The 23,079-nt window shown below is 48.3% G+C and overlaps 2 protein-coding genes across 2 annotated transcripts in view; one reads left to right on the forward strand and one right to left on the reverse strand.

Annotated features, from left to right (window-relative positions):
- Positions 1-328: 328 nt before the first annotated feature.
- Positions 329-2,494, forward strand: TUBB4B (tubulin beta 4B class IVb). The gene is made up of 4 exons (XM_054007443.1): positions 329-445; positions 562-670; positions 754-864; positions 1,261-2,494. The coding sequence occupies exons 1-4, from the start codon at positions 389-391 to the stop codon at positions 2,319-2,321; spliced, it is 1,338 nt and encodes a 445-aa protein (XP_053863418.1). The 5' UTR covers positions 329-388; the 3' UTR covers positions 2,322-2,494.
- FAM166A (family with sequence similarity 166 member A) overlaps positions 2,474-23,079 on the reverse strand; it is a 75,592-nt gene continuing 54,986 nt past the window's right edge. Inside the window, exons 6-7 of the mRNA XM_054007444.1 lie at positions 12,220-12,337; positions 2,474-2,570 (exon numbers count right to left, since the gene is read on the reverse strand). Of these exons, the coding sequence (XP_053863419.1) occupies positions 2,485-2,570; positions 12,220-12,337 (204 nt within the window). The 3' untranslated portion in view covers positions 2,474-2,484. The remainder of the gene's footprint in view (positions 2,571-12,219; positions 12,338-23,079) is intronic.

The raw sequence follows: 23,079 nt of genomic DNA on the forward strand, positions 1-23,079 counted from the left end.
AATCAGTGTGACGTTAGTTCATTGCTAGGGGAAACAGCCAATCACCCACGATATCAATCATTCAATCCAGCCAATGAGGAGTGCCCTAAGGAGGGAGATTGCTAATTGTGACATGAAAGACGTTGAACAGTCTGACCAATAGAGAGCGGAGAGGAATTGGGCGGGATTCGCAACTTGATTGACATCGCTTTAACCGGCCGGAGTGTTCTTAGTTTGTCGAGCCTCGTTATGAGCGACCAATAGCGGCTGTCGGCAGTCGCTGTGGGCGGGGGCAGGCCCGGTGCGCGCGCAATCCGTTGGTATATAAGCGGTGGCGGTTGGCCGCTGTGACGCAGCTAGGGTGCGGATTGCTGCGTGACGGTTGTCGCTGAAGGGTGTCGCCGCCGCCATGAGGGAGATCGTGCACCTGCAGGCTGGGCAGTGCGGGAACCAGATCGGGGCCAAGGTCAGTGCTGTGCCCGCCCCAGCGGCGGGCGGGGGGTTGGGCCCGGCCGGGGGGTAACGGCCGCCGCAGGGGTGGCGCGGGCGGCCCGGCCCGGCTGACCCGTGTGTCTGTTGCAGTTCTGGGAGGTGATCAGTGACGAACACGGCATCGACCCCACCGGCACCTACCACGGCGACAGCGACCTGCAGCTGGAGCGCATCAATGTCTACTACAACGAGGCCACAGGTAGGGCCCGGCCCCCCCCGCGGGGCCTCTTCCCCCCCCCCCCCCCCGGCGGCCCCGCGCTCACGCGCTTCCTTCTCTCGCAGGGGGCAAGTACGTGCCGCGCGCCGTGCTGGTGGATCTGGAGCCGGGCACGATGGACTCGGTGCGCTCCGGGCCTTTCGGGCAGATCTTCCGGCCCGACAACTTCGTCTTCGGTAAGTCGGGGGCCTGCGTGGGCCGGGCCGGAGCGTGGTAAACGGCCAAGGCTCTTCCGTCAGTTGGAGCGGGTCGTGGGCAGGTAAAGGGGAAGCTCCGAGCGCACCTCCGACACAGGCCGGGCCGGTTAGTGACATGCAGGGAGCAGAAGTTAATTTAGGGAGCTCGGAGCTAACCCTTTTGAATGCAGCATTAATTAAGTTGAGTACTTAATTAGTGTTGCATTAAAATACTTGAGTGATATCTTAGACCTGAGTTGTAATGAGAGCAAGTACGTGGGGGGAGGGGTGGGGGAGTCTCCCCTGTTTGTGTAATCATTTGGGGCTCATCCTTCGTTTTGCTTGCAAGCAAATAGCTTGCTGCGTTAATCTGCTGTGAAAATGGCTCTCTTCCAGGTCAGAGTGGAGCAGGAAACAACTGGGCAAAGGGCCACTACACAGAAGGTGCGGAATTGGTTGACTCTGTATTAGATGTTGTAAGGAAAGAAGCAGAAAGCTGTGATTGTCTTCAGGGCTTTCAGCTTACCCACTCTCTTGGTGGTGGCACTGGCTCTGGCATGGGCACCCTCTTAATCAGCAAGATTCGCGAAGAGTATCCTGACAGGATCATGAACACTTTCAGTGTTGTACCATCTCCTAAAGTATCGGACACTGTAGTGGAGCCCTACAATGCCACTCTTTCTGTACACCAACTTGTAGAGAACACAGATGAAACCTATTGTATTGATAATGAAGCACTCTATGACATCTGTTTCAGAACCCTGAAGTTAACTACTCCAACATATGGTGATCTGAACCATTTGGTGTCAGCAACCATGAGTGGAGTTACCACCTGCTTGCGTTTTCCAGGTCAGCTTAATGCTGACTTGCGTAAACTAGCAGTTAACATGGTTCCTTTCCCCCGTTTGCACTTTTTTATGCCTGGCTTTGCTCCACTCACCAGCCGTGGGAGCCAACAATATCGTGCTTTAACTGTACCAGAGCTCACACAGCAGATGTTTGATGCAAAGAACATGATGGCTGCCTGTGACCCACGTCATGGCCGCTATCTCACTGTAGCTGCTGTTTTTAGAGGCCGCATGTCAATGAAAGAGGTGGATGAACAAATGCTTAATGTACAAAACAAGAACAGCAGCTATTTTGTTGAATGGATTCCCAATAATGTTAAAACTGCTGTCTGTGATATCCCACCCCGGGGTCTGAAAATGTCCGCTACATTCATTGGTAACAGTACAGCTATCCAGGAGTTATTTAAGCGCATTTCTGAGCAATTCACTGCTATGTTTCGCCGAAAGGCTTTCTTGCATTGGTACACGGGAGAGGGCATGGATGAGATGGAGTTCACTGAAGCCGAGAGCAATATGAATGACCTGGTCTCAGAGTATCAGCAGTACCAGGATGCCACAGCTGAGGAGGAGGGGGAGTTTGAGGAGGAAGCTGAGGAAGAGGCAGCATAAAACCTGTGCAGTAGCTACTCCTGTAAATTATGTTTAAAGCTGTATGAACTCCCTTCTCATTCAGAAACTTGTCTTTATTGCTGTCTCTACTGTGTACCTTTCACTTCTGTTTCCTGATGACTTCATGTCAAATGCTGTACAGACATCACAATTAAAGCATTTTTCACAGCGCACAGTTTTGTCTCTGCGCTTTCTGGTAGGCTTTCCGGGTACTGTTGCCAAATGTTAAGGCATAGCTGTGTCTGAGGGCTGAAAAACATCAAAATACAGTAGTTTATTTTTGCATAAGCATCTGCCTATTTTGCTCTTAATTTTAGTTGAAGAAAACAGCGGATAAGACTTAAATAAGGATGTCACTTGCTCAATGGACTGACAAGGCTACTGCCAGAGGTGTGGAGCAGTTGTGCATCTAGTGAACTGAAATGCATAATTAATACTTTCCATCTGTTAATTTAGAGCAAACTTACAAAATATTCTATTGAATACTCTATACATTGCAAACATTTACAGCATAATTAGTGTATGGTTTCAAAAGACTAAGTTTGTACTCCACTTGCATTGTCCCAGCTCTGTAAAAGGCAAGGATCTTTATAAAAAAAAAAAAAAAAAAAAAAAACTTGCTTTCAAGAACACCAGCAGCTTCAATTTTGCAGGTTTGGGTTTTTGTTTTTTTCTTCTGTTTTTGGTGGGGGGGCTTTTGGTGAAGAGGGCATGCAATTCCTTCCTGTTGGCTGATAATAAACAAATGAGGCCCAAGATTCAAATTAGGTACCTATTAATTTTGGAGCCTTGGCTAGCAAGTCTGATTAATATGGGGGAATCTCCTATTTTTTTTTTTTTTTTTTTTTGCAGTAAAGCAGGTGAAACCTGGATTTTTTTTTTTAATGGCACAAGAGAGTCGTGTACATAACTGCCGCTAGGTACCTAAGGCACAGATTTGTGCACTGCTGGCTGATGTTTGTAAAAATCCCTCTCAGCTGCCACCGAATCCTGTAGGCATCTAAACTCTATGAGCCATTCAATTTTTGCAGTAGAAGCTTCCTAAGGGCAGCTCTACATGTGAAACATTGCAGCAGCTTCTGTCAGTATAGGTGCTCTGCCCCCTGGAGAGGGAGTAGCTATGTCAACATGAAAAGTCCTGTCTACAGCGGGGATTAGGTTGCTTTAAGTAGCTCAGGGGTGTGGATTTTTTTTATGCCTGAGTGATGTAGTTACACCCAGGGCTGGCCCTAGCTATTTTGGTGCCCTACATGGGGGGCTGTCTGGGGCCCTGCCCCAGGCCTTGGGGGGAGGGGCTGGCCCCCAGGGTTCTGGGGGGGGGGAGCAGGGGGGCTGTGGGGCTCTGTCCCAGGTGGAGGGGGCTGGCCCAAGCCTGCTCAGCTCCCCTGGTTCCCAGGCTTGGGGGGAGGGGGGAACTGTCCTCCCTCCCAGCACTTACCAGAGGTGTGGCTGGGAGCCAGGAGAGTGAAGCAGGCTGGGGCTGGGGCACTCTACTTACGGGTGAGTGCAGGCCCAACTGCTTCTGGAGTCTTCAGGGGAGTGGGGCTGGGTTAGGGTGGGGGGTGGAAAGAGGCAGGGGTGGGAGCCCTGGGGAAGAGCCAGAGCAGGGGCTGGAGCAGCACGGAGCTGTGTGGGGCACCAGGAAATGTGCACCAAATTTCCTGGTGCTCTACACAGCTGCGTATTTTTCCTGGTGCCCTACACAGCTGTGTACTTTGTGTATGGGTAAGGATGGCCCTGGTTACACCATCCCAATTTCCTAGCATAGACTTGGCCTAAGTTTTCTGTTTTTGGGTCTGCAGCCGTGCTTGTGGCAGACAGGTAAGGTCCAGAGCAGTTCATGAGTATGGGGAACTCCTGTGGGCCCTAAGGTGACAGATCTACTCACATGTTGCTTAACTGCATATAAAATAGCTGGGGGCAGATGAAGGAGCTCTTGGCTTTTAGCCCAGTGTTTAAGGTAGTTATGGGGGAGACCCCCCCCCCCCAGCTGTAGCCCCCTCTTCTGCCTGATAAGGTAAAGAGGCAGGCATCCAGTCCACTAGCTCCAAGGTTTATTTAGCCAAAGTGGACCAGCTTCAACAGGAGGGAGTGATAGAACTTCACATTAGAATATCCTCTAGCCAGTGGTTTGGGCACTTTCCTAAGGGCATACAGAGCCAAGTTCAAATACCTTCCCATCTGGAAGAGGGGAGACTTGAAGGAGTCTTTCACAACTCGGGTGAGTACCTTAACCACTGGGCTAAAAGCTAGGGGGGAGTAGCTCCTGCTGGCAGCTTCTTGCAGAGGGTTCATAGGTGAGAATCCCAAGCAGAACTAGGCACCTCCCTCCAGCCTGGACTTAGGCACGAATCTTTGGAGAAGGTTGGGACTTAGCACATTGCCCCCCTTCTTGGCATCTCCTATTGGCTAGTTCAGGTGGCTGTATGTGCTGGCTTTTTGAATCCCATTCTTAGGAAGCCTGAGTGCTGAATTCAGATTTTGTGAATCTGTGATTGTCCAAATGCCTTGGTCCCCTTGTCCTTTGATCCTTTTTTGCCTCCTTGGCACAAGGCATCTGTGAGCTGCAGACCTCTAAGCTGCAGAGTTTTTTGGAGGGACATTTCAAAATTTATAACAATTCAGTTCAGCATTGTCTAATTGCCCCTTGAACCCCAGGACTGCTTTTGTTGCTTGGGGAGATGGTTTCCTTGGCTCTGCTTCCCCCTTCTGAGGCATTTGCAGGGGTTAGTGCCCCCTGCAGGCTTCAGGAGAGAGGTGGGCCAAGAAAACCCAGTGGCCTGTGTACCCTGGAAAAGGAAAGGTCTGTGTACCCTGCTCACTCTTCTGCTTGAGTGACTTGAGTGGGAGCTTGGCTGGCTCCGGGGATAGTGCAGCTTCCCTCAACTCAGTCTGGGGTGGGAGGTCATCTTGGGCCCCTCTCCCCCAGGTGGGAACGGAGATAGGTAGGAGTGGAAAAACTGGCTCTGGGGCAAGCAGTTCCTCCCCTCTGATGGCAGTGATGTCCCAGGGGTTCTGCACTAGATGAAAGAAGGCACCTAGCTCCCTAGAGCGTGCATCAGCAGCTGTGCTGCCTGCAGAGCTCAGTTGCCACCTCCCCGTTTCCTTGGACCATGGATGAAGAGCACTGAACACAGCATGGGCACTTCTAGCACTGAAGAAAGCAGTAAGTGACCTTGGGGCCAAACTCCCTCTCTCTGTTGCAACCCTACTCACACCCCTTGAGGCCTACATGGGAAACAGACTCATCTGCCTCACGTGGAGCCCAAGCAAAAGAGGGGTGAAGCTTTTGAGGCGTTCATCCCTGTATCTTCTTTCAGAGGCCCAGAAGGTTCCATGCGTGGGGAGGAAGGCAATCAGACCAGCCTCCTTGAGGACAGGGAGATCATAACCGCTTGAAATATTTTTGGAGCAATTCCTGAGCCTAATTTCACTCCCTGCTCTGAAGGAGGATTATGGGGACAAACTCTGAAAGGGGAAATCAAATCAGCACCATTTTCCCCTTCTCATGCTCACAGAGGCCAAAAAGTCATCTCAGTGCAGGAAAGAGCAGCCCATGGATGTGCTGGTTCTAGCCATACATATAGGGAATCCTCTGGGAGAAGGGCCATTGTCATCAGATAATGAAATATAGATAAAAAATAAAAACTAGATTTTCACACATTATAGAGGGAAGCTGCTTAGGAGGTTTGCAGATGCTCTAGCTCTCTTTTCCTGCTCTTTGAGAAAATATAGGAGAGGGATGGGCATTGCCTACCATACCTAAGTATTGGGGCTGTTGTCACCAGCTGCCATTGCAGGTCATTGAGCCCCCTTCCCTCAGCGGCTTGCTCCATGAGGGCAAGAGGGACAGCAGCCCAGTTTCAGAAGAGCAGGTACTAAGGGTTGCCAGGCTCACCATGTCCTTCTGGCCTCTATTTTATAAGGCCAAAAGGTCCCTCAGTGTGCACCAGTCTAAATTCAAGCTGGTGTCACTGTCAGAGGCAAACATGGCTGTCTTTCCTACTGGTCAAGGGCTTAGCATTTTTAGCTGGGGGAGAATTTTGCTTACAGAGCCACCTCCTCTCTATCCAGGTAGGCACCACCTCAGCCCGCTCCCCGTGAAAATTCTCAGATGGCAGCAGATCAATGAAACACCTTCTGAGCCATATACAACAATTTTCAGTAGTTTGAGAGCTGGGCACAACTGCCAGGAGCTGGGGGTTGGGACTTCAGTCCTGCTGAAGCCCCAAGCACTGGCAGGTGTGCCCCACAGGGCTGAAGCCCCAAGACTCCCCCTTCCCCACTGGGCAGAAGCCCCTACCACCCCACCCCACTGCAAGGCAGGAGTCCTGAGCTCCCTCACCCAGTCTGGTAAGTGGAGAATGGGAGGGGGGGGGGGCTCCGTGAGCCGCACTTTAATGGTAAAAGAGCTGCATGTGGCTTGTGAGCCACAGTTTGGCCACTCCTGAACTATATATGACCTGTCATCTGCCGCCTCCTCCACAGCCTGGCACCATGGGTGGGCAGTATTGCAATTATGGTCCCTTATAATCTAACAATCCAACAGCCCATAAGCTTCTCCTTGAAAAAGATCAATGGGCACAAGTCATTTGCACATAGGATGGGCTGATTTTAATAAGAAGTTAAATAATTTTAATCTTTTGCTTTTGTGCTTTTTAGTTATAGTCTTAAAGAAAGATTGATTCTCAATGGCTGGTATAATTTGGTGCTTTTAGCTAACCAAAAGGATAGAGTGTATACATATTTATTTAAGCAATTATATAGCTTAACATACATTTATTAGATGCTTAATTTTTACATTTTTATTATGTTAGAAAATGGTACAAAAATCTGTATGTGGACCAGTGCTGTTCAACATATTAATAAATGATCTGGGAAAGTGGGTGAACAGTGAAGTGGCAAAATTTGCAGACAATACACAATTACTCAGGATAGTTAAGTCCCAAGCTGACTGCAAAGAGTTACAAATGGATCTCACAGAACTGGGTGACCGGGCAACAAAATGGCAGATAAAATCAAGTGATAAGTGCAAAGTAATGCACATTGGAAAACAATCCCAACTATACATACAAAACAATGGGGTCTAAAGTAGCTGTTTCCAGTCACTAAAGAGGTCTTAGAGTCATCATGAATAGTTGTATGAAAACATCCGCTCAATGTGCAGCGGCCGTCAAAAAAGCGAACAGTGTTAGGACCCATTAGGAAAGGGCTAGCTAATAAGACAGTAAGTATCATAATGCCACTATACAAATCCATGATAGTTGCACACCTTGAATACTGTGTACAGTTGTGGTTGCCCTATCTCAAAAAAGATATATTAGAAACGGAAAAGGTACAGAGAAGGGCAACAAAATGACTAGGGGAATGGAACAGCATCTGTATGAGGAGAGATTAAAAAGACTGGACTGTTCAGCTTGGAAAAGAGACGACTAATGGGGGATAGGGTAGAGGTCTATAAAATCATGATGTGTGGAGAACATGAATAAGGAAGTCTTTTACCCCTTCACATAACACAAGAACCAGGGGGTCACTCAATGAAATTAATGGGCAGCAGATTTAAAACCCACAAAAAGGAAGTACTTCTTCACACAATGCACATTCAACCTATGGAACTCATTGCCAGTGGATGTTGTGAAGGCCAAAAGTATAACTGGGTTCAAAAAAGATTTAGCTAAGTTCATGGAGGCTAGGTCCATCACTGGCTATTAGCCAAGATGTTCATGAATACAACACCATGCTCTGGCTGTCCCTAAGCCTCTGACTGACATGCTGGGACTAGACAACAGGGGTTGGATTGCTTGATAATTGCTTTCTTCTGTTCATTCTCTCCGAAGCATTGGGTATTGACCACTGGCGGAAGACAAGATACTGTGCTAGATGGCTCATTGGTCTGACCTGGTATGACCATTCTTAAGTTCAGATGATTAATTTTCCACTTTTCCTTCAAAACCTAGGCTGTTTACAGGGCTCACAGCTGAGGAAGTTTTAGAACGTTTGTAGCATGTGGGATCAGTGCAAAGGGAATGCTGCTTCCATTTCACACTTATCAAAGTGGATTGGGCTGTTTTTCTTTGAGACTAGTTATACTTAGACTCAAACTCTTAACTGAAGGGCGACAAAAGGCCTGTAGTTCAGCAAGACTCCTGCCTGTCTTGTAAACAAGAAGGCAAGACTGCATTTACTCTAGTTTCCAGAGGTGGTCCAGAAGGCACAGCCCAGCACCCAAACTGACAATGGCTGCATTTCTCAAATTTCTCCACTGAGCCCCTCACTCATGACCTCAGCTCTCAGGTCTTTACCAGATGTGCCTCTTTTTAACAGATGCTGTTGCCAACTTCTAGCACAAGTCCTTTGCTGAATTTTCTGTTTTGCACCCTGTTTGCACAACCATGAATACGTCCCAACCAGCTTCCCCATCATAGCCCCTGGAATCTGCTCTAAAATTATAACTATCCACCTGCCAGTTGCATAGCTGCTGGCTATTGCTCATCTCTGCTTGAAATCATGAGACAGTCCTTACACAAATGTGTAGCTCTGTGGACACATACTGTCCCTTTAAGATTATGGGAGACTCTGAGAGCCACAGTCGCCTGTATTTGCAGTTGGAATTTCAGTCCTGCTTTTTTCTCCTCTCTGCCTATGCTTAATTTGTTCCTGTTTCTATACTGCTTTCTCTCACGGTCTCATTGTTTCTTTTCTCCTCCTCTCCCAACAGTATGGGGAGGATCTCCGTTTTCATTTACAGAAGGGAGGGGGGAAAGGCAGAAGCTCACTGTGAATGAGGGGATGGAGGGTAGGATAGGGGAGTGAGGGAAGGCTAGGTGGGGAGGGCGTGGCCAAGAGCTCCACGCTGGGAAGGGGCATCTCAGCAGTTCCTATTGCTGTTCCTTGGCGGCTGGCGCCGTGTGCTCCCCCCTCGGCCTGTGTGCTGATGCTCCCTGCCCAGGTGCTGCTATCCTGACCCCCGCACCGGCAGCAAGTGCCCCTCCCCCAGGCCGGGTGTCTCCTCAAGGACCCTCAGTGGCAGGAAGGTTTGGAGAACAGAACTCTTCCTACTTGCTCCCCAATGGCCAGCCTGATCTCGTGTGCCATGGTGGCTATTCCAGCCCTACCTCCTGATCCTGTTCTCACCGCTGTGAGATAATGTGGGGGCAGAAAACAGGGGGGGGGGGCTGGAAGAAAGCATCAGCCCCCCAGTATTTCCATTGCGGGGGCACTAGCTCCTTCCCCACATGTCTGGTACCCCGAGCTACAGTGCAATCTCCTCTAGTTAAAGAGGCACACACAATTGTTGTCAGTTCACAGTTTGCTGACACGGCTTTCACACAGCAGTCTCCGCAAGTCAAGTGTGTGCAGCTGGCTGGGAGACTGGGTGCCCCCATTCTTGTGGCTGACGTCTTGGCCTGGGTAATACACACTTGTGTTGCTGCTCAGCTGGACAACAGCAATGCACTCTAGCTGGGCATGAAGCTATCACCCCTGTGGATACCTGATATATGACAGGAATGGCCAGGGTAGGGGTTGCTGTCAATAACTCCATACCTTTGGCACAATGGAATTACCTACAAAAAGGAAAAAATTCCTTTGTGCAGGAAACGTTTTTTCCCCCCTAAGATACCAGTCCAAGGCTGTGGAATAGACTCATGCAGGATCTAAGAACTCACTGTTATCCATGCCTCAGCTTCAACTAGACAATGAGAAAGCCACTTGATAGCATCTTCAAGGATGGATGAAATGGAAAATGAAGTCGGATGCTATACTTATGGCATTTCACACCATGCCTTCTTGGACATTGAAGAGGAGAGGTGGCAGAGTAGAACTCTGTGGTGGACATTCATGTGAGATCACCTTTGGGGCAGGAAAACAATTGCCCAGGAAAGAAACAAAGCCAAAAACCGAGCATCCTCACTGCTGTCCGGGTCCATAGGCAAGCTATGAGCACCTCATGATCACAAGCAGCCGACAGATCTTAGAGCCACTTTTTTTAGTATTTATCCATGGTGGAACAGTCATTGGGCCAGAGAGAGTGTGACACCGAGAATGATTTTGTAGTCTAGTAGTTAGGGCAGCCACCTACCAGGTGGGCTCCAGTCACTCTTTCATTAGTTGTCCACAGTGCATTAGCGAGGGAGCACCATGTCAGAATATCCCCATGCTCAGTGGTTAGAGCACTCTCCTGAACAGTAGGAGACCATGGGTTCACTGCCTTTCACTCCCTTTGCCAGGGAGGGGGGAATTGAATCCTTGGCTCCCACATCCCAGCAGAATGCTCTGACCAATGGGATACAAGTTGTTAGTGGACGGCATCATAGAATCATAGCAGATCAGGGTTGGAAGGGACCTCAGGAGGTATCTAGTCCAACCCCCTGCTCAAAGCAGGACCAATCCCCAACTAAATCACCTCCTCTCCTGTTATTTAATGTGGAATGAGGCAAGCACCTACCTTGTTGCCTCCAGAAATGCCTTACGCATCTAAGCCACGGACTGCTAAGCAGAGACGGGCACCTGCCTTCAGCCTGGAGTTAGGTGCCTATCTCTGAGAGAGGGGCAGGGTTTAGCACACACCTGTCTCATCAGAATCTCCCATTGGCTAGCTTAGGTGGCTCCCGGCTAAGCCTTTTGTGGATCACATTCTAAGGCACCTATCTTTGTTCCTTCATCGTATAGGGAGCCTGTGTGCCTAACAGCTTGGTGGATCAGTGCTGTTCCTGGGATTTTTCTATGCGCGGCGACACTCAGCATTGCAATGCATACGTTCCTTCACGGATCCCACTGCAGGGCCACAGAATGTCTATTTTCATAATCAACTTATTTGCAACCTCGCTTATTCTAATGGAATCTGCTATTGGTATTATAAAAATAACATCTTAAGACAAGAGTCTCCCTAAAGAAGATAACCTATTATCTAGCAAAGTTATTTTTCAGTATCATGTCTCCAGTGGCCTCTTCCTGGCCCAAGCTCAGAAACAGTACGCTATTATCATCCTTCTTTACCTGTCAGCTGCCTTTCACATTGGTGATTGGCCTTTGACATTTCCTGCTTTGAGCAGGGGGTTGGACTAGATGACCTCCTGAGGTCCCTTTAGGGTGACCAGACAGCAAGTGGGAGGTAATAGGAGCCTATATAAGAAAAAGACCCCCAAATCGGGACTGTCCCTATAAAATCGGGACATCTGGTCACCCTAGGTCCCTTCCAACCCTGATATTCTATGATTCTATGATCATGCTCCTCTTCTTGAAATCTTGTCCTTCCTTGGCTTTTGTGACTGTGCACCCTGGTTCTCCTCCTACCTTTCTAAGCGCTGCGTCAGCATTTCTTTGGGAAGAGCCTCCTCATCCCCCCTCCAACCTTCTGTGTGGGTTCCACAGGACTCCGTCCTTAGTCCCATCCTCTTCTCCTAGTTCCCTACACTTACACAGGCCTATCTCCACACTACCAGTCTCTTATTCACTGTCAAGATGTTGGCGCCTGATTCTGCTCTGCCAGTGACACCTATCTATTAGATTTTCAAGTGCTATCTGGCGTGCTGCTCCTCAGGCTTGGAAGCAGCATACTTAAACTCCCGCGAAAGTACCTCCTTCAAAACTCTCCCCTTCGCAGTGATATCTCCAAAATCTGAACAGTGGTTAGGCAGCTGGTGTGCTGTAACAGTGACCTGTCCTGCTGAACAGAACTGACTCACTGGTTCTTTGTGCTTCTCCCATCTGTTTGTTGCATCCAGCTGTTGTCTCTTGTCATATTTAGATTGTAAGCTCTACTGGATGGACCGTCTCTTTGTTTGTAGAGGCCCAGAACAATGGGTGTTGCATGGGTGATCCAGGACTCAGGCCACCACATACGAATAATTATAAAAATAATCTCAGTGATTCATGTTCGGTCAGAGAATAAACTTACTTGGTACAAAGCCTGTGTAGAAAGGTATCAGTCCAGCGCTGGTGTAAATTTTATTATTAGGCCAATATGTCTGTGGTAGTCTCTTACCAAAGTTCCACACTGGGTTTCTTACCATAAACTGAAAGAACAAATAGGAGCTTTTATTTTCAAATTGAAAGTGTTGCAATACAAATTAACACAATTTTCAATCCACATTTGTACAACCAGAACAAAATAGAAACTAATGCTAAAGCAGAGTCAGATTGGAGCTGGACTAGGGCAATTGGGACACTAGGCTCAGCATAACACAGCTGGACTGCAGTGATCGGGACACTGGCTCACCATGACACAGCTGGACAGCAGCGACTGGGACCTGTGGCTCACCATGGTAGCGCTGGACTATGGCAATCATGGCCCCAAGCTCACCGTGTCCCAGATGGATTACAGTGACTAGACGACAGGCTCACCATCTCGCAGGACCCATGGCACTGCACCATGCTATGGCATTGCTTCCCCCACCCCAACCCTGCAGGGGCAGAAGCCCCATCAACACAGTAGTCATCTGTGGAAGAGTATGCCACTAACTCTCTTTAGGTAGGTTGGAGCTCTCATCCTCCCTGGACAGGCAATGAGGCTCCCTTCTTCCATTTCCCTCCCTCCCCACAGCTGTAGAGAGGGAGGGGGATTCCCAGCATTTTTTCTGGCAGCGGGGGTTACTCTGCTTGGATGAGGAGGGCTAGACATACTGCAGCCTTCCCTTTCTGCCACAAATAACTGTCCACTGGATGATGCTGAGGGAACCCCTCTAGAGCAGTGCGTGGAGGTAACACCACACTGAGATGCATGGGGCAACGCCTCGCCCTTAGTGCTATTGTCCCAGGCTCTCTGCAGACTCAGGCAGACATCACTGCATTGCTTACACTTGGGTCACTTTTTAAAGCTTTTCTTTACAACCATGAGGGCTAGTAAAGAACAGTTACTTCTCTGCAGTAACTGATTCTGCAAGGTGTTTGACTATGTGGGTCCCACATGGTACGTTTAAAGTGCAAATTACAGCAGTCACTAATAACAGGTTTTTTTTACTGAGTCTGAGATTGGTGACTCGCACACAGAGACTTTATGAGCTTAAGTTAGTACAGAAAAGGATAACTGAAATAATAGGAAATGAGATAGAGTACAAAAAGTATAGCAAAAACTGACTTCCTGGATCATGCATAGTTACAGCCTGAGACTGGAACAAGCTAAAGCCATCCCCCAATGTTGACATGCTTACAATTTTATGGAGACCATTAGAAACAAAGATGGAAGATACAGTCAGTGGAGTGCACCACAAGAGATGACATTTTGGGCAGCCACCTACACAATCACTCCCTGGCTCCCACGTGTGAACATTCAGGTATCTGGTTTTATATTCTCCTTTTTTCATACATTTACACGTCCATGACCATATTTACGTAGGTCTCAGCTCCAGGTGCCCATAATCAGGGTTCTGATTGCTGTATTTTTATCATTTTTCTGTGTGAGTTCATTCGAGACCATAGTCACAGAAAAATGATAAAACACAAAACCACTATATCCTCTTTTGGATATGTTTGGGTACCTACATGGGGAACAAATATTTGAGCATGGGCTCTTCAATCTAGCAGATAAAGGTATAACATGATCCCATGGCTGGACGTTGAAGCCAGACAAATTCAGCTTGGAAATAAGGCATACATTTTAAGAGAGAGTAATTAGCCATTGGAACAGTTTACCAATTGCCCCATCACAGGTAATTTTAAAATCCAGATTAGAAGTTTTTCTAAAAGTTCTGCTCTAGGAAGTATTTTGGGGCAGGTTTCTGGCCTGTGTGATACAGGAGGTCAGGCTAGATGATCACAGGGTCTCTTCTGGCCTGGACTCTATGAAGGCCTGGTACAGATCAGTCTTAGGATTGTGGAAGTGCAAAGGTGATCTTGGACACAGCACTGCCCTCCCGCTCCCCCCGCCATGTTCTGTACTTCTCAGCCATAACTTAGGTTCTGGCCCATAATTCTTGTCAAGTATAAGGTGTCAGGCTGTCTGGAGTAGCTCACGAGCGTGAGTGCCAACCTCAGGACAGGCTGTTACAAAACAGGGCACAACCCCCCAGATTGCCTGTGAGGCCTACATTTAGATTGCACCAAACAAGTATCAAGTATAAACTCCTCAGGCACTGTGACAGTTTAAACATGGAGTCACAGACAGTCCCCTTGGGTACACTTATCTATCTTGCCACCCAGGCAAGTTGTCTTTGTGATAGGTAGTCCTTTACAGCAAAAAGCACAATAATATTCAGGTTACTCCCAGTCCCAAAGGACCGGTCACTTATCTAAGGTCAATTGCACCCTAGATCTCACACCAATAGGGTTACCATACGTCCAGATTTTCCTGGACATGTCCAGCTTTTTGGTCCTCAAATCCCCGTCCAGGAGGAATTTACAAAAAGCAGGACATGTCCGGGAAAATAGGGAGGCATGGTAAGGGGACCGCCTCCTCCCCGGACTCCAACTTTTTGGGGCCAGGCGGCAGCTGTTCGTTCTCCCCACCTGGGCAGCTGAACTCGGGAGCAGCCGCTGCTGCAGCTCCCACTGCCGCGGGGGGAAGCAGCCAAGCATGTGGCGCTCGGCGGCTGCGGCTCTGGTGCCCGGGGCATGAACCCCCTGAGCCCGGGCCTGCTGCGGGGACCCAGCTGGTGCAATCCTGCGGGTGGCCCCGGAATGGGGGCAGCAGGCCCCAGCCCCCCCCCGTCCCGCTCGGGTCCCGCAGGGGAACGAACGGGGCTGGGCTGCCGATGCCTCCGCCCCAGGGCCGCCCGCGGGATTGCACCAGCTGGGCAGCAGCCCAGACGCGACTGGCCAGGGGCTGGGCGCAGCGTGCGCGCTGCTGGGTCCCCGCAGCAGGCCCCAGCTCGGGGGGTTCGGGGGCACCAGAGCCGCAGCCGCCGAGCGCCATGGCCGCTTCCTGCCCCCGCGGCAGTAGAAGCTGCAGCAGCAGCTGCTCCCGACTCTGGCTGCCCAGGTGGGGAGAAGGAACAGCCGCTGCCTGGCCCCGCGGGCCGCCCCCCTGCTCTCCCTCCAGGTACCGCCCGAGTCCTGCATGTGCTCAGGGCCAGGCCAGACTCACTCACCCCGGCCCCGCGCTCCCCCTGCGTCTCCCGAGCCTCCCTCTGCCGCCGTTTTTTATTTTTGCTCTGGTCACCCTGGGGGCGGAGTTGGGGCGGGGACTTTGGGGAAGGGGCGGAGTTGGGGCCGGGGCTCCGTGGGGTGTCCTCTTTTTGCAGGATTGATATATGGTAACCCTACACACCAAAGACAACACTTGTAGCCAATCCTATTGTAAACTATCTAAGGATTTATTCACTAAGAAAAGAAATGAGTTATTTACAAGATATGAGCCTAAGGGGACCATCTGTGCCTCGACGGTACGGCTAATACAATAATCCAGGGTGCTGCTTGTTACTGGTTTGATAAGATCTAATTATAGATAAGGCTAAGATTTTTGTCATGGTTATTTTTAGTAAAAGTCACGACAGGTCACGGGCAATAAACAAAAATTCATGGAAGCCGTGAGCTGTCTGTGACTTTTGCTGCTGCAGCTCCATGGTTTCCCCTGCCACCGTGGTGGCTGGGAGCTGCACGGTTCTCTCCCCCCATCCCTGCGAGGCTGTCCCTGGTTGCTGGAACCCTGAGGAGGGCCCCCTGAGGAGGCTGTCGCCTGTCGCTGGAAACCTGCCAGGGCCCTGCTGGCTGATAGCTCCTGTCCCACAGCCCCAGAGACTGAAGCAGAAAATGTCACGGAGGTCTCTGGAAGTCATGACTTCCATGACTTCTGTGACCTCCGTGACATAAACGTAGACTTAATTATAGTCAATACCACCAGTTTGGGGTGTCTGCCCTGTTTCCTGACAGACTGTCCACAGTTTGGCACTCTCAGTTGTGAGTCACATATCAGACAGCATACAGGGGTTAATATGAGAACTGAAATGTGGATAAGGAACTGGTTAATGGGGAGACGACAATGTGTCGTACTGAAAGGTGAACTGTCAGGCTGGAGAGGGTTAATAGTGGTTAATCCTCAGGGATTGGGATTGGGACCGATTTTACTTAACATTTTCATTCACTCCCACAAAAAGTGTGCTAATACAATTTGCAGATGACACAAAGTTGGGATGTATTGCCAACATGGTGGAGGAGTGGAATATCATACAAGAAGATCTGGATGACTTTAAAAACTGGAGTAATAGAAATGGGATTAAATTTAATAGTGAAAAGTGCAAGATCATGCACTTAGGAACTAACAAGAAGAATTTTTGCCATAAGCTGGGGATATATCAGTTGGAAGTGACAGAAGTAAAGAATACTTGGGTGTATTGGTTGATCAAGACTGACTAAGAGCTGCTAATATGATGCAGTCATGGAAAAGGCTAATGCAATCCTAGGATGTATCAGGCAAGATATTTCCAGTAGAGATAGGGAAGTGTTATTGCCATTAGAAAAGGCACTGGTGAGACCTCATCTGGAATAGTGTGTGCAATTCTGGTCTTCCATGTTTAAGAAAGATGAATTCAAACTGGAACAGGTGCAGAGAAGGGCTACTAGGATGATCAGAGAAATGGAAAACCTATTTTAGGAGAGGAGACTCCAGGAGTTTGGCTTGTTTAGCCTAACAAAATGAAAGCAGAGGGGATATATGATTGCATCAGAGGAATAAATACCAGAGAGGGAGAGTGTGGTGGGGCAACTGCCCCACACACAGAGAAGAAGGGGTTAAAAGCAGCACCAGGGAGGCTGCACAGCACCCACTAATCAGGAAGGGGCTTATTGAGCCCACCAATAGAGGGAAGGCTTGCTGGAGTAGCCAATCAGGGCCGGCAAGGGCCATATATAAAGGGCTGCTCAGCAGAGCAGAAGGGACTCTCTCCCTGGAAGGTAAGGGAGGAGGATGGGCTGCCTGAAGAAGCCCCATAGAGCAGAGCAGAGCAGAGCAGGGCAGGGCAGGGCAGGGCAGGGCAGGGCAGGGGCAGCGGAATGTGAGGGTGAGCTGCTGGCTGACCACTGCCAGGCTGGGGCCTTGCTACAAGGGCTGAGAGGGTGCTAGGGCTATAGGGGAAGTGGCCCAGGGAAATAGACAACAGGTTGGAAGAGGGCAGTAGGTGGCTGCCAGCTATAGGGTCGCTGGGTTGGGACCCAGAGTAATGGGTGGACCTGCCTCCCCCCCTTGCACCCCACTTGCCAATGAGGAGAGTGGCTGGTATCCAGACTGCAGTTTGCCCCTGAGGCAAGTGGTGGGATTAAGGACTGCCAGTCCCCTGGAAGGGGGAAATACCAGAGTGAGGGCACAGTCAGAGGACCATGCCCAGAAGAGGACGCTGCAGTCCAGGGAGCAATGCAGGCTCAAAGAGTAGAGACAGCAGTCATGGCAGGCGTGACACCACTAGCTGAAGGTGGCCTGGAAGGGACGAGAAGTTCTGGAGCAGCCTTCCAAGGGGAGCAATGGAGGCAAAAAACCTAACTGGCTTCAAGACTGAGCTTGATAAGTTTATGGAGGGGATGGTATGAGGAGACTGCCTAGAATGGCATGTAGCTGGTCTGTGACTGCTAGCAGCAAATTGCCCTAACAGCTGGTGATGGGACATGAGATGGGGAGGGCTCTGATCTACTGCAGAGAATTCTTTCCCAGGTATCTGCCTGGTGGGTCTTATCAACATGCTCAGGGTACAACTGATCACCATGTTTGGGGTTGGAAAGGAATCTTCCCCCGGGTCAGATTGGCAGAGACCCTGGATTGGCTTTTTCTCTCCCCCCCCCCCCCCCCTTTGCTCAGCAGTGTTGGACACGGGTCACTTGCAGGTTTAAACTAGTGTAAATGATGGATTCTTTGTAACTTGAAGTCTTTAAATCTTGATTTGAGGACTTCAGTGACGCAGCCAGAGGTTGGAGGTCTATTACAGGAGTGGGTGGGTGAGGTTCTGTGGCCTGCAGTGTGCAGGAGGTCCGACTAGATTATCACAATGGTTCCTTCTGGCCTTTGAGTCAAATCTTGACAGCCTTAACTCTGTCCAAAATCAAAAGGTTGTTTGCAGATGCTTCATATGACAGGGTCGTAATTCAAAATGATCTGGACAAATTGGAGAAATGGTCGGAGGTAAACAGGATGAAGTTTAACAAAGACAAATGCAAAGTGCTCCACTTAGGAAGGAAAAAATCAGTTTCACACATACAGAATAGGAAGAGACTGTCTAGGAAGGAGTACGGCAGAAAGGGATCTAGGGGTTATAGTGGACCACAAGCTAAATATGAGGCAACAGTGTGATGCTGTTGCAAAAAAAGCAAACATGATTCTGGGATGCATTAACAGGTGAAGAGCAACAAGAATGATTAAAGGTCTTGAGAACATGACCTATGAAGGAAGGCTGAAGGAATTGGGTTTGTTTAGTTTGGAAAAGAGAAGACTGAGAGGGGACATGATAGCAGTTTTCAGGTATCTAAAAGAGTGTCATAAGGAGAAGGGAGAAAACTTGTTCATCTTAGCCTCTAAGGGTAGAACAAGAAGCAATGGGCTTAAACTGCAGCAAGGGAGGTTTAGGTTGGACATTAGGAAAAAGTTCCTAACTGTCAGGATGGTTAAACACTGGCATAAATTGCCTAGGGAGGTTGTGGAATCTCCATCTCTGGAGATATTTAAGAGTAGGTTAGATAAATGTCTATCAGGGATGATCTAGACAGTATTTGGCCCTGCCATGAGGGCAGGGGACTGGACTCGATGACCTCTCGAGGTCCCTTCCGTCCTAGAATCTATGAATCATACTTTCCAAATCCTTAGAACTCACAGAAATCTTGTGCAAAGGAGAAACATTTAAAAGAGTGAGGGTAATTTGTTCGCAATTTTTCTTCATAACTGAAAGCTTCTGAAGTATCTGCTACAGAGAATTCCATGAAGAACTTTCCTCTTTCAAAATGGCTACCATCTCCCATATTTCTCAATAGAAGTGTTGGGATCCACTAGGCATAGCTACCAGGTAACTCGGGAGATGAAGCTCTTTTGCTCTGGGTCTGTGAACCACAGTGACTCCATCTTGGGAACTCTCACCTACTTCTATGCTAACTGCTTACATGCTCTGAAGTAGGCTGAAGCAGAAATGTATTGGTCAGTGTTTCTAGCAGATGGCTGTAGTTTCATTCATATTAGCAGAAATAATAGAGATAAGGAGGAGGGAACAGAGAGAGATAGTTAGTTTGTAGTTGCTTTCCCATATATCCCCAAGATATTTAGTTCAAAGGGTCAAGGGATGTACCTTGTTCTCCCTTCAACATGATAAATGTATCCGCAACAGATGTCTCTTGTATCCCCTTCCCCAAAATAATATATGTACTCTGTGTAACCTATTATCTATAGGTCAGCATAATGACGTAAAAGAATCAAGGCTAAGTTGTTTGTTACTGGTTATAAAAAGGGCCTGTTTGGCCCTGTAAGGTGTGTCTCTCCTCTGGCATGAGCCGATGGGAGCACTCTCTCAGCTGACTGACAAATAAAGGACCTGGTACCCGTCTTCTTGTCTCTCCGTGCCTCCTTGGTGTAATTAGGTAAGCTCCGGGGGGAAACGGGCCCTATTTGGCCAACAGAAGTGAGACTGTAGGTTGCCCTTAAAGAAAAATGTCCACTGTCTCCATTCATCAGCTCCTCAGGTGTTCCTTTCTAACTTCTGACAACATCATCTTCCCTAAGAGCAGATTGGCTGTCACTCACTCTGGGAACAATCGGAGATTGTCCTGTGTGGACCAGATGAAGGGTCAGGTAGTCTCAGCCCAGAGAATTTCCAGATGGATCACTTCCTGCTTTATAATGGCATATAGGCTAGCCCAGGCCACACCTCCAGAGAGACTGGTGGCTCATTTGACGAGGGCTCAAGCGGCTTCCATTGAGCTTCTCTGTAATATTTCCATACTGGACATTTGCTGGGCCACTTCACTGTCCTCTGTGCAGACTTTTACCAAATGCTATGCCATTACTACTGCAGCTAGGTAAGATGCAGACTTTGGAAAAGAAGTTCTACAGTCACTGTTTAAATAGACTCCAAGCCCCACCTCCTTCCATTATGGCTTCTGAGTCACCTGAGTGGCATATGTGTCTGCAAGCAAGAAGAAAGGTTACTTACCTGAACTGTTGTTCTTTGAGATGTGGGTGCAGACTTGTTCTCCATGACACTCCCTCCATCCCCTCTGCACTGGAGTCTCCAGTTTTGGCTTTTGGAGCAAAGCAGCTGAGAGGCATCGGAGCAGCACTTCCCTTAAATAGCCATGGGAGAGGCTATGCGGGGTGAAAGGGAAGGTGTATTGTGCCAATGTGTACCTCTAGGCAAAATTATCTAGCTTTGATGTGCTGGGTGCATGCACACCTGAGTCAGTGGAATACACACCTGCACCCACATCTCAAAGAACAACAATTACAGGTCACATAAATAACCATTTTTTACAGTGACTCTGACCAAACCCTCCAAAACCAGCTGGCTCCATTTTCCACCTGAGTAAAGAAGCACCTGAAAATCACCTTCTCTGACACCAAACTCAGGCATGAGGCTTGCCTGAGGTACAGTATCTGCATCAGGCTGCTTAAGGCACTGCTTTCAGCTGCCTCTTCCTGGTCACAGACTTACAGCAGTCGGCCTTTCTCTTTGGACTGAGTCAGTGTCTGTCTACCTTTTGTACTTTCCTATATTTGTTCTTACAGGTTATTGTAACATCTTGTGAACGTACACTCACTTCTTACAGGTGAGCTCACAATTAGGGTAAACTTGTAGGCCTAATTATCACAACACTGGTTGAAGTCCTGAACCATAAGATTAGATTAGTGTCATGATCGTGATACAAACTTGTGAAGGAACGTCTAAGGCTTGTGACATCACCAGCAGTGACATCCCCAGAGGGGGTGGAGACTTTGGGGGGCTTGATCAAGCATGGAGCAATCTTGAGAGGGGGATCTGGGAATGGTGACAGGGCATCAGGAGCAGGGGGGGTCAGACAGACGGTCTGATTATCCTTGCCTGAAGAGGTGGGCTAAGAGAAGAAGGATTAGTAGGGCTCTGAAGAGACTCTATGTATCCCTAACTAAAAAAGCTTCCCACATGGTGAGCTTTGGTGGGGAGAAATTCCTGAGAGAAGATGGGGGACTCCAAAGCTATCCCAGTAACCGAGCAACAAGGTTTGGTGGTGAGAGATGACATGACACACAGACAGGTCACAACACAATATCTTTGTAAATAAATGAGATGCTCAAGACAGACAGGGTAAGATCAACAATCTCTGTATGTAAAATTATTTCTTTACCACTTCCAGTTCCACGTTAGATTATATTTGATCTTAGTACAATAAATAAGATAGAGTTAGTGAAAACAAAAGTAAAACTAAGCTTGCTATGTACTACTAGGATATCACATCTCAAAGTGATGAGACATCATAATTACCACATGCTAGAGTGTATCTCTGAGTTTCCAGGTCCTGTGGAGAAAATACTTTATATCTAAATGGGACAAGGAGTGAATACTGGATGACAGCAGCAAAGGTACCAGATAAAGTTGCCAAGTTTATAAGGGTTAGCTTTTAGCCAGAGGTTGTCACACAGAGGTACTAATGTTATTACCATGTTGGGTCAATGCATGCAACCCTATTTTCCCCATAACCCACAAGGGAAGGGGATGAATAGGAGATTCATAAATTCGAAAGCCAGTGGGATGACCATGAGTAGGTTCAGCAGAATTAGATTTTTATTGTTTTATAATTTCAATGGATAATATCCATGTTTATTTTTAAGCATTTTTAATCATTTTCAATATTTAGTTACAGGAAATTATGTGTGTGGGAGGGGGTCAGACAATAATTATTTAATGACAGACTATGAGATTCAAAAAATTAAAGCTTTATAATTATTAAAATACAAATCATCAATGTTGCATGTCAAAATATACAAGGGAAATATCCTTAAATCAAACTCTCAAGTTCTCAAGCAGCATTTTTCTTATTTTGCCTGTCTGTAAATTTCAGCTATTATCAATGGAAATAATTTTTTCATTAGTTTGTATGTGAATGGTGAAATCAATGTTTACTGACATTTACCAATAAAAATGTAATGCTTCCAAGCCTACCCATGACCATCCAGCCTGACCCTCCACCACACATAGACCACAGAACTTCTCCCGGAAGCTGGATTAAAGAATAGCTTTCACTTTCAGAAAGATATCCAATCTTGTCTTCAACTTTCCATGCACTGTAAGTACCTCCTCTCCAGTACACTGTGCCAATGATTATTCACCTGCACTGCTAGGAAAGTGAGTCTATTTCAAGGTTGAAGTTGCCCTGCTTCAGCTTTCTTGCTATGCCTTTGCCAGCAAGTTTGAAAAGCTGCCACTATCCGTTCTCGTCCCTGTGTGAGTACATCACACTACACACACAGTGACCGAATCGTCACTCAACCTTCTCTTTGAGAAGTTGAATAGGTCAAGGTCCTTAAGCCTCACGTCATAAGGCTTGTTTCCCTAGCCCTGATCATTTCTGTGGCCCTCCTTTGAACTCTCTCCAGGATGCCCACATCCTTCTTGACGTGCAGACTCCAGAACTGGATATGCCATTCAGTGTATAGGGACCCTCGGTGCCTAACTCAGGCTTTGTGAATCACCGGGATTTTTCTGGGCACCTAGAAGTTAGACACTGTGAGGCTGAGCATCACAACACCTAACTCCAGGCTTCAGCTCTTTGGAGCAGGGCCCATTTGTTGGTTCTGTGGTTGTTCAGGGCCAACTAAAATGGAGTCCTGGTCCACAGCTAGGGATTCCGAGGCCCTGGGCAATACACATTAGTAACCCTATGG

The sequence above is a fragment of the Malaclemys terrapin genome, chromosome 17 (genome assembly GCF_027887155.1).
Source record: "Malaclemys terrapin pileata isolate rMalTer1 chromosome 17, rMalTer1.hap1, whole genome shotgun sequence".
In the NCBI taxonomy this organism is placed as follows: Eukaryota; Metazoa; Chordata; order Testudines; family Emydidae; genus Malaclemys; species Malaclemys terrapin.

Excerpts from the sequence above, each read along its gene's own strand:
- TUBB4B (XM_054007443.1), top strand. The coding sequence starts at position 389 with ATGAGGGAGATCGTGCACCTGCAGGCTGGGCAGTGCGGGAACCAGATC. Across the intron at positions 671-753 it reads CTACTACAACGAGGCCACAG|GGGGCAAGTACGTGCCGCGC; the intron begins GTAGGGCCCGGC and ends CTTCTCTCGCAG. Across the intron at positions 865-1,260 it reads GCCCGACAACTTCGTCTTCG|GTCAGAGTGGAGCAGGAAAC; the intron begins GTAAGTCGGGGG and ends GCTCTCTTCCAG.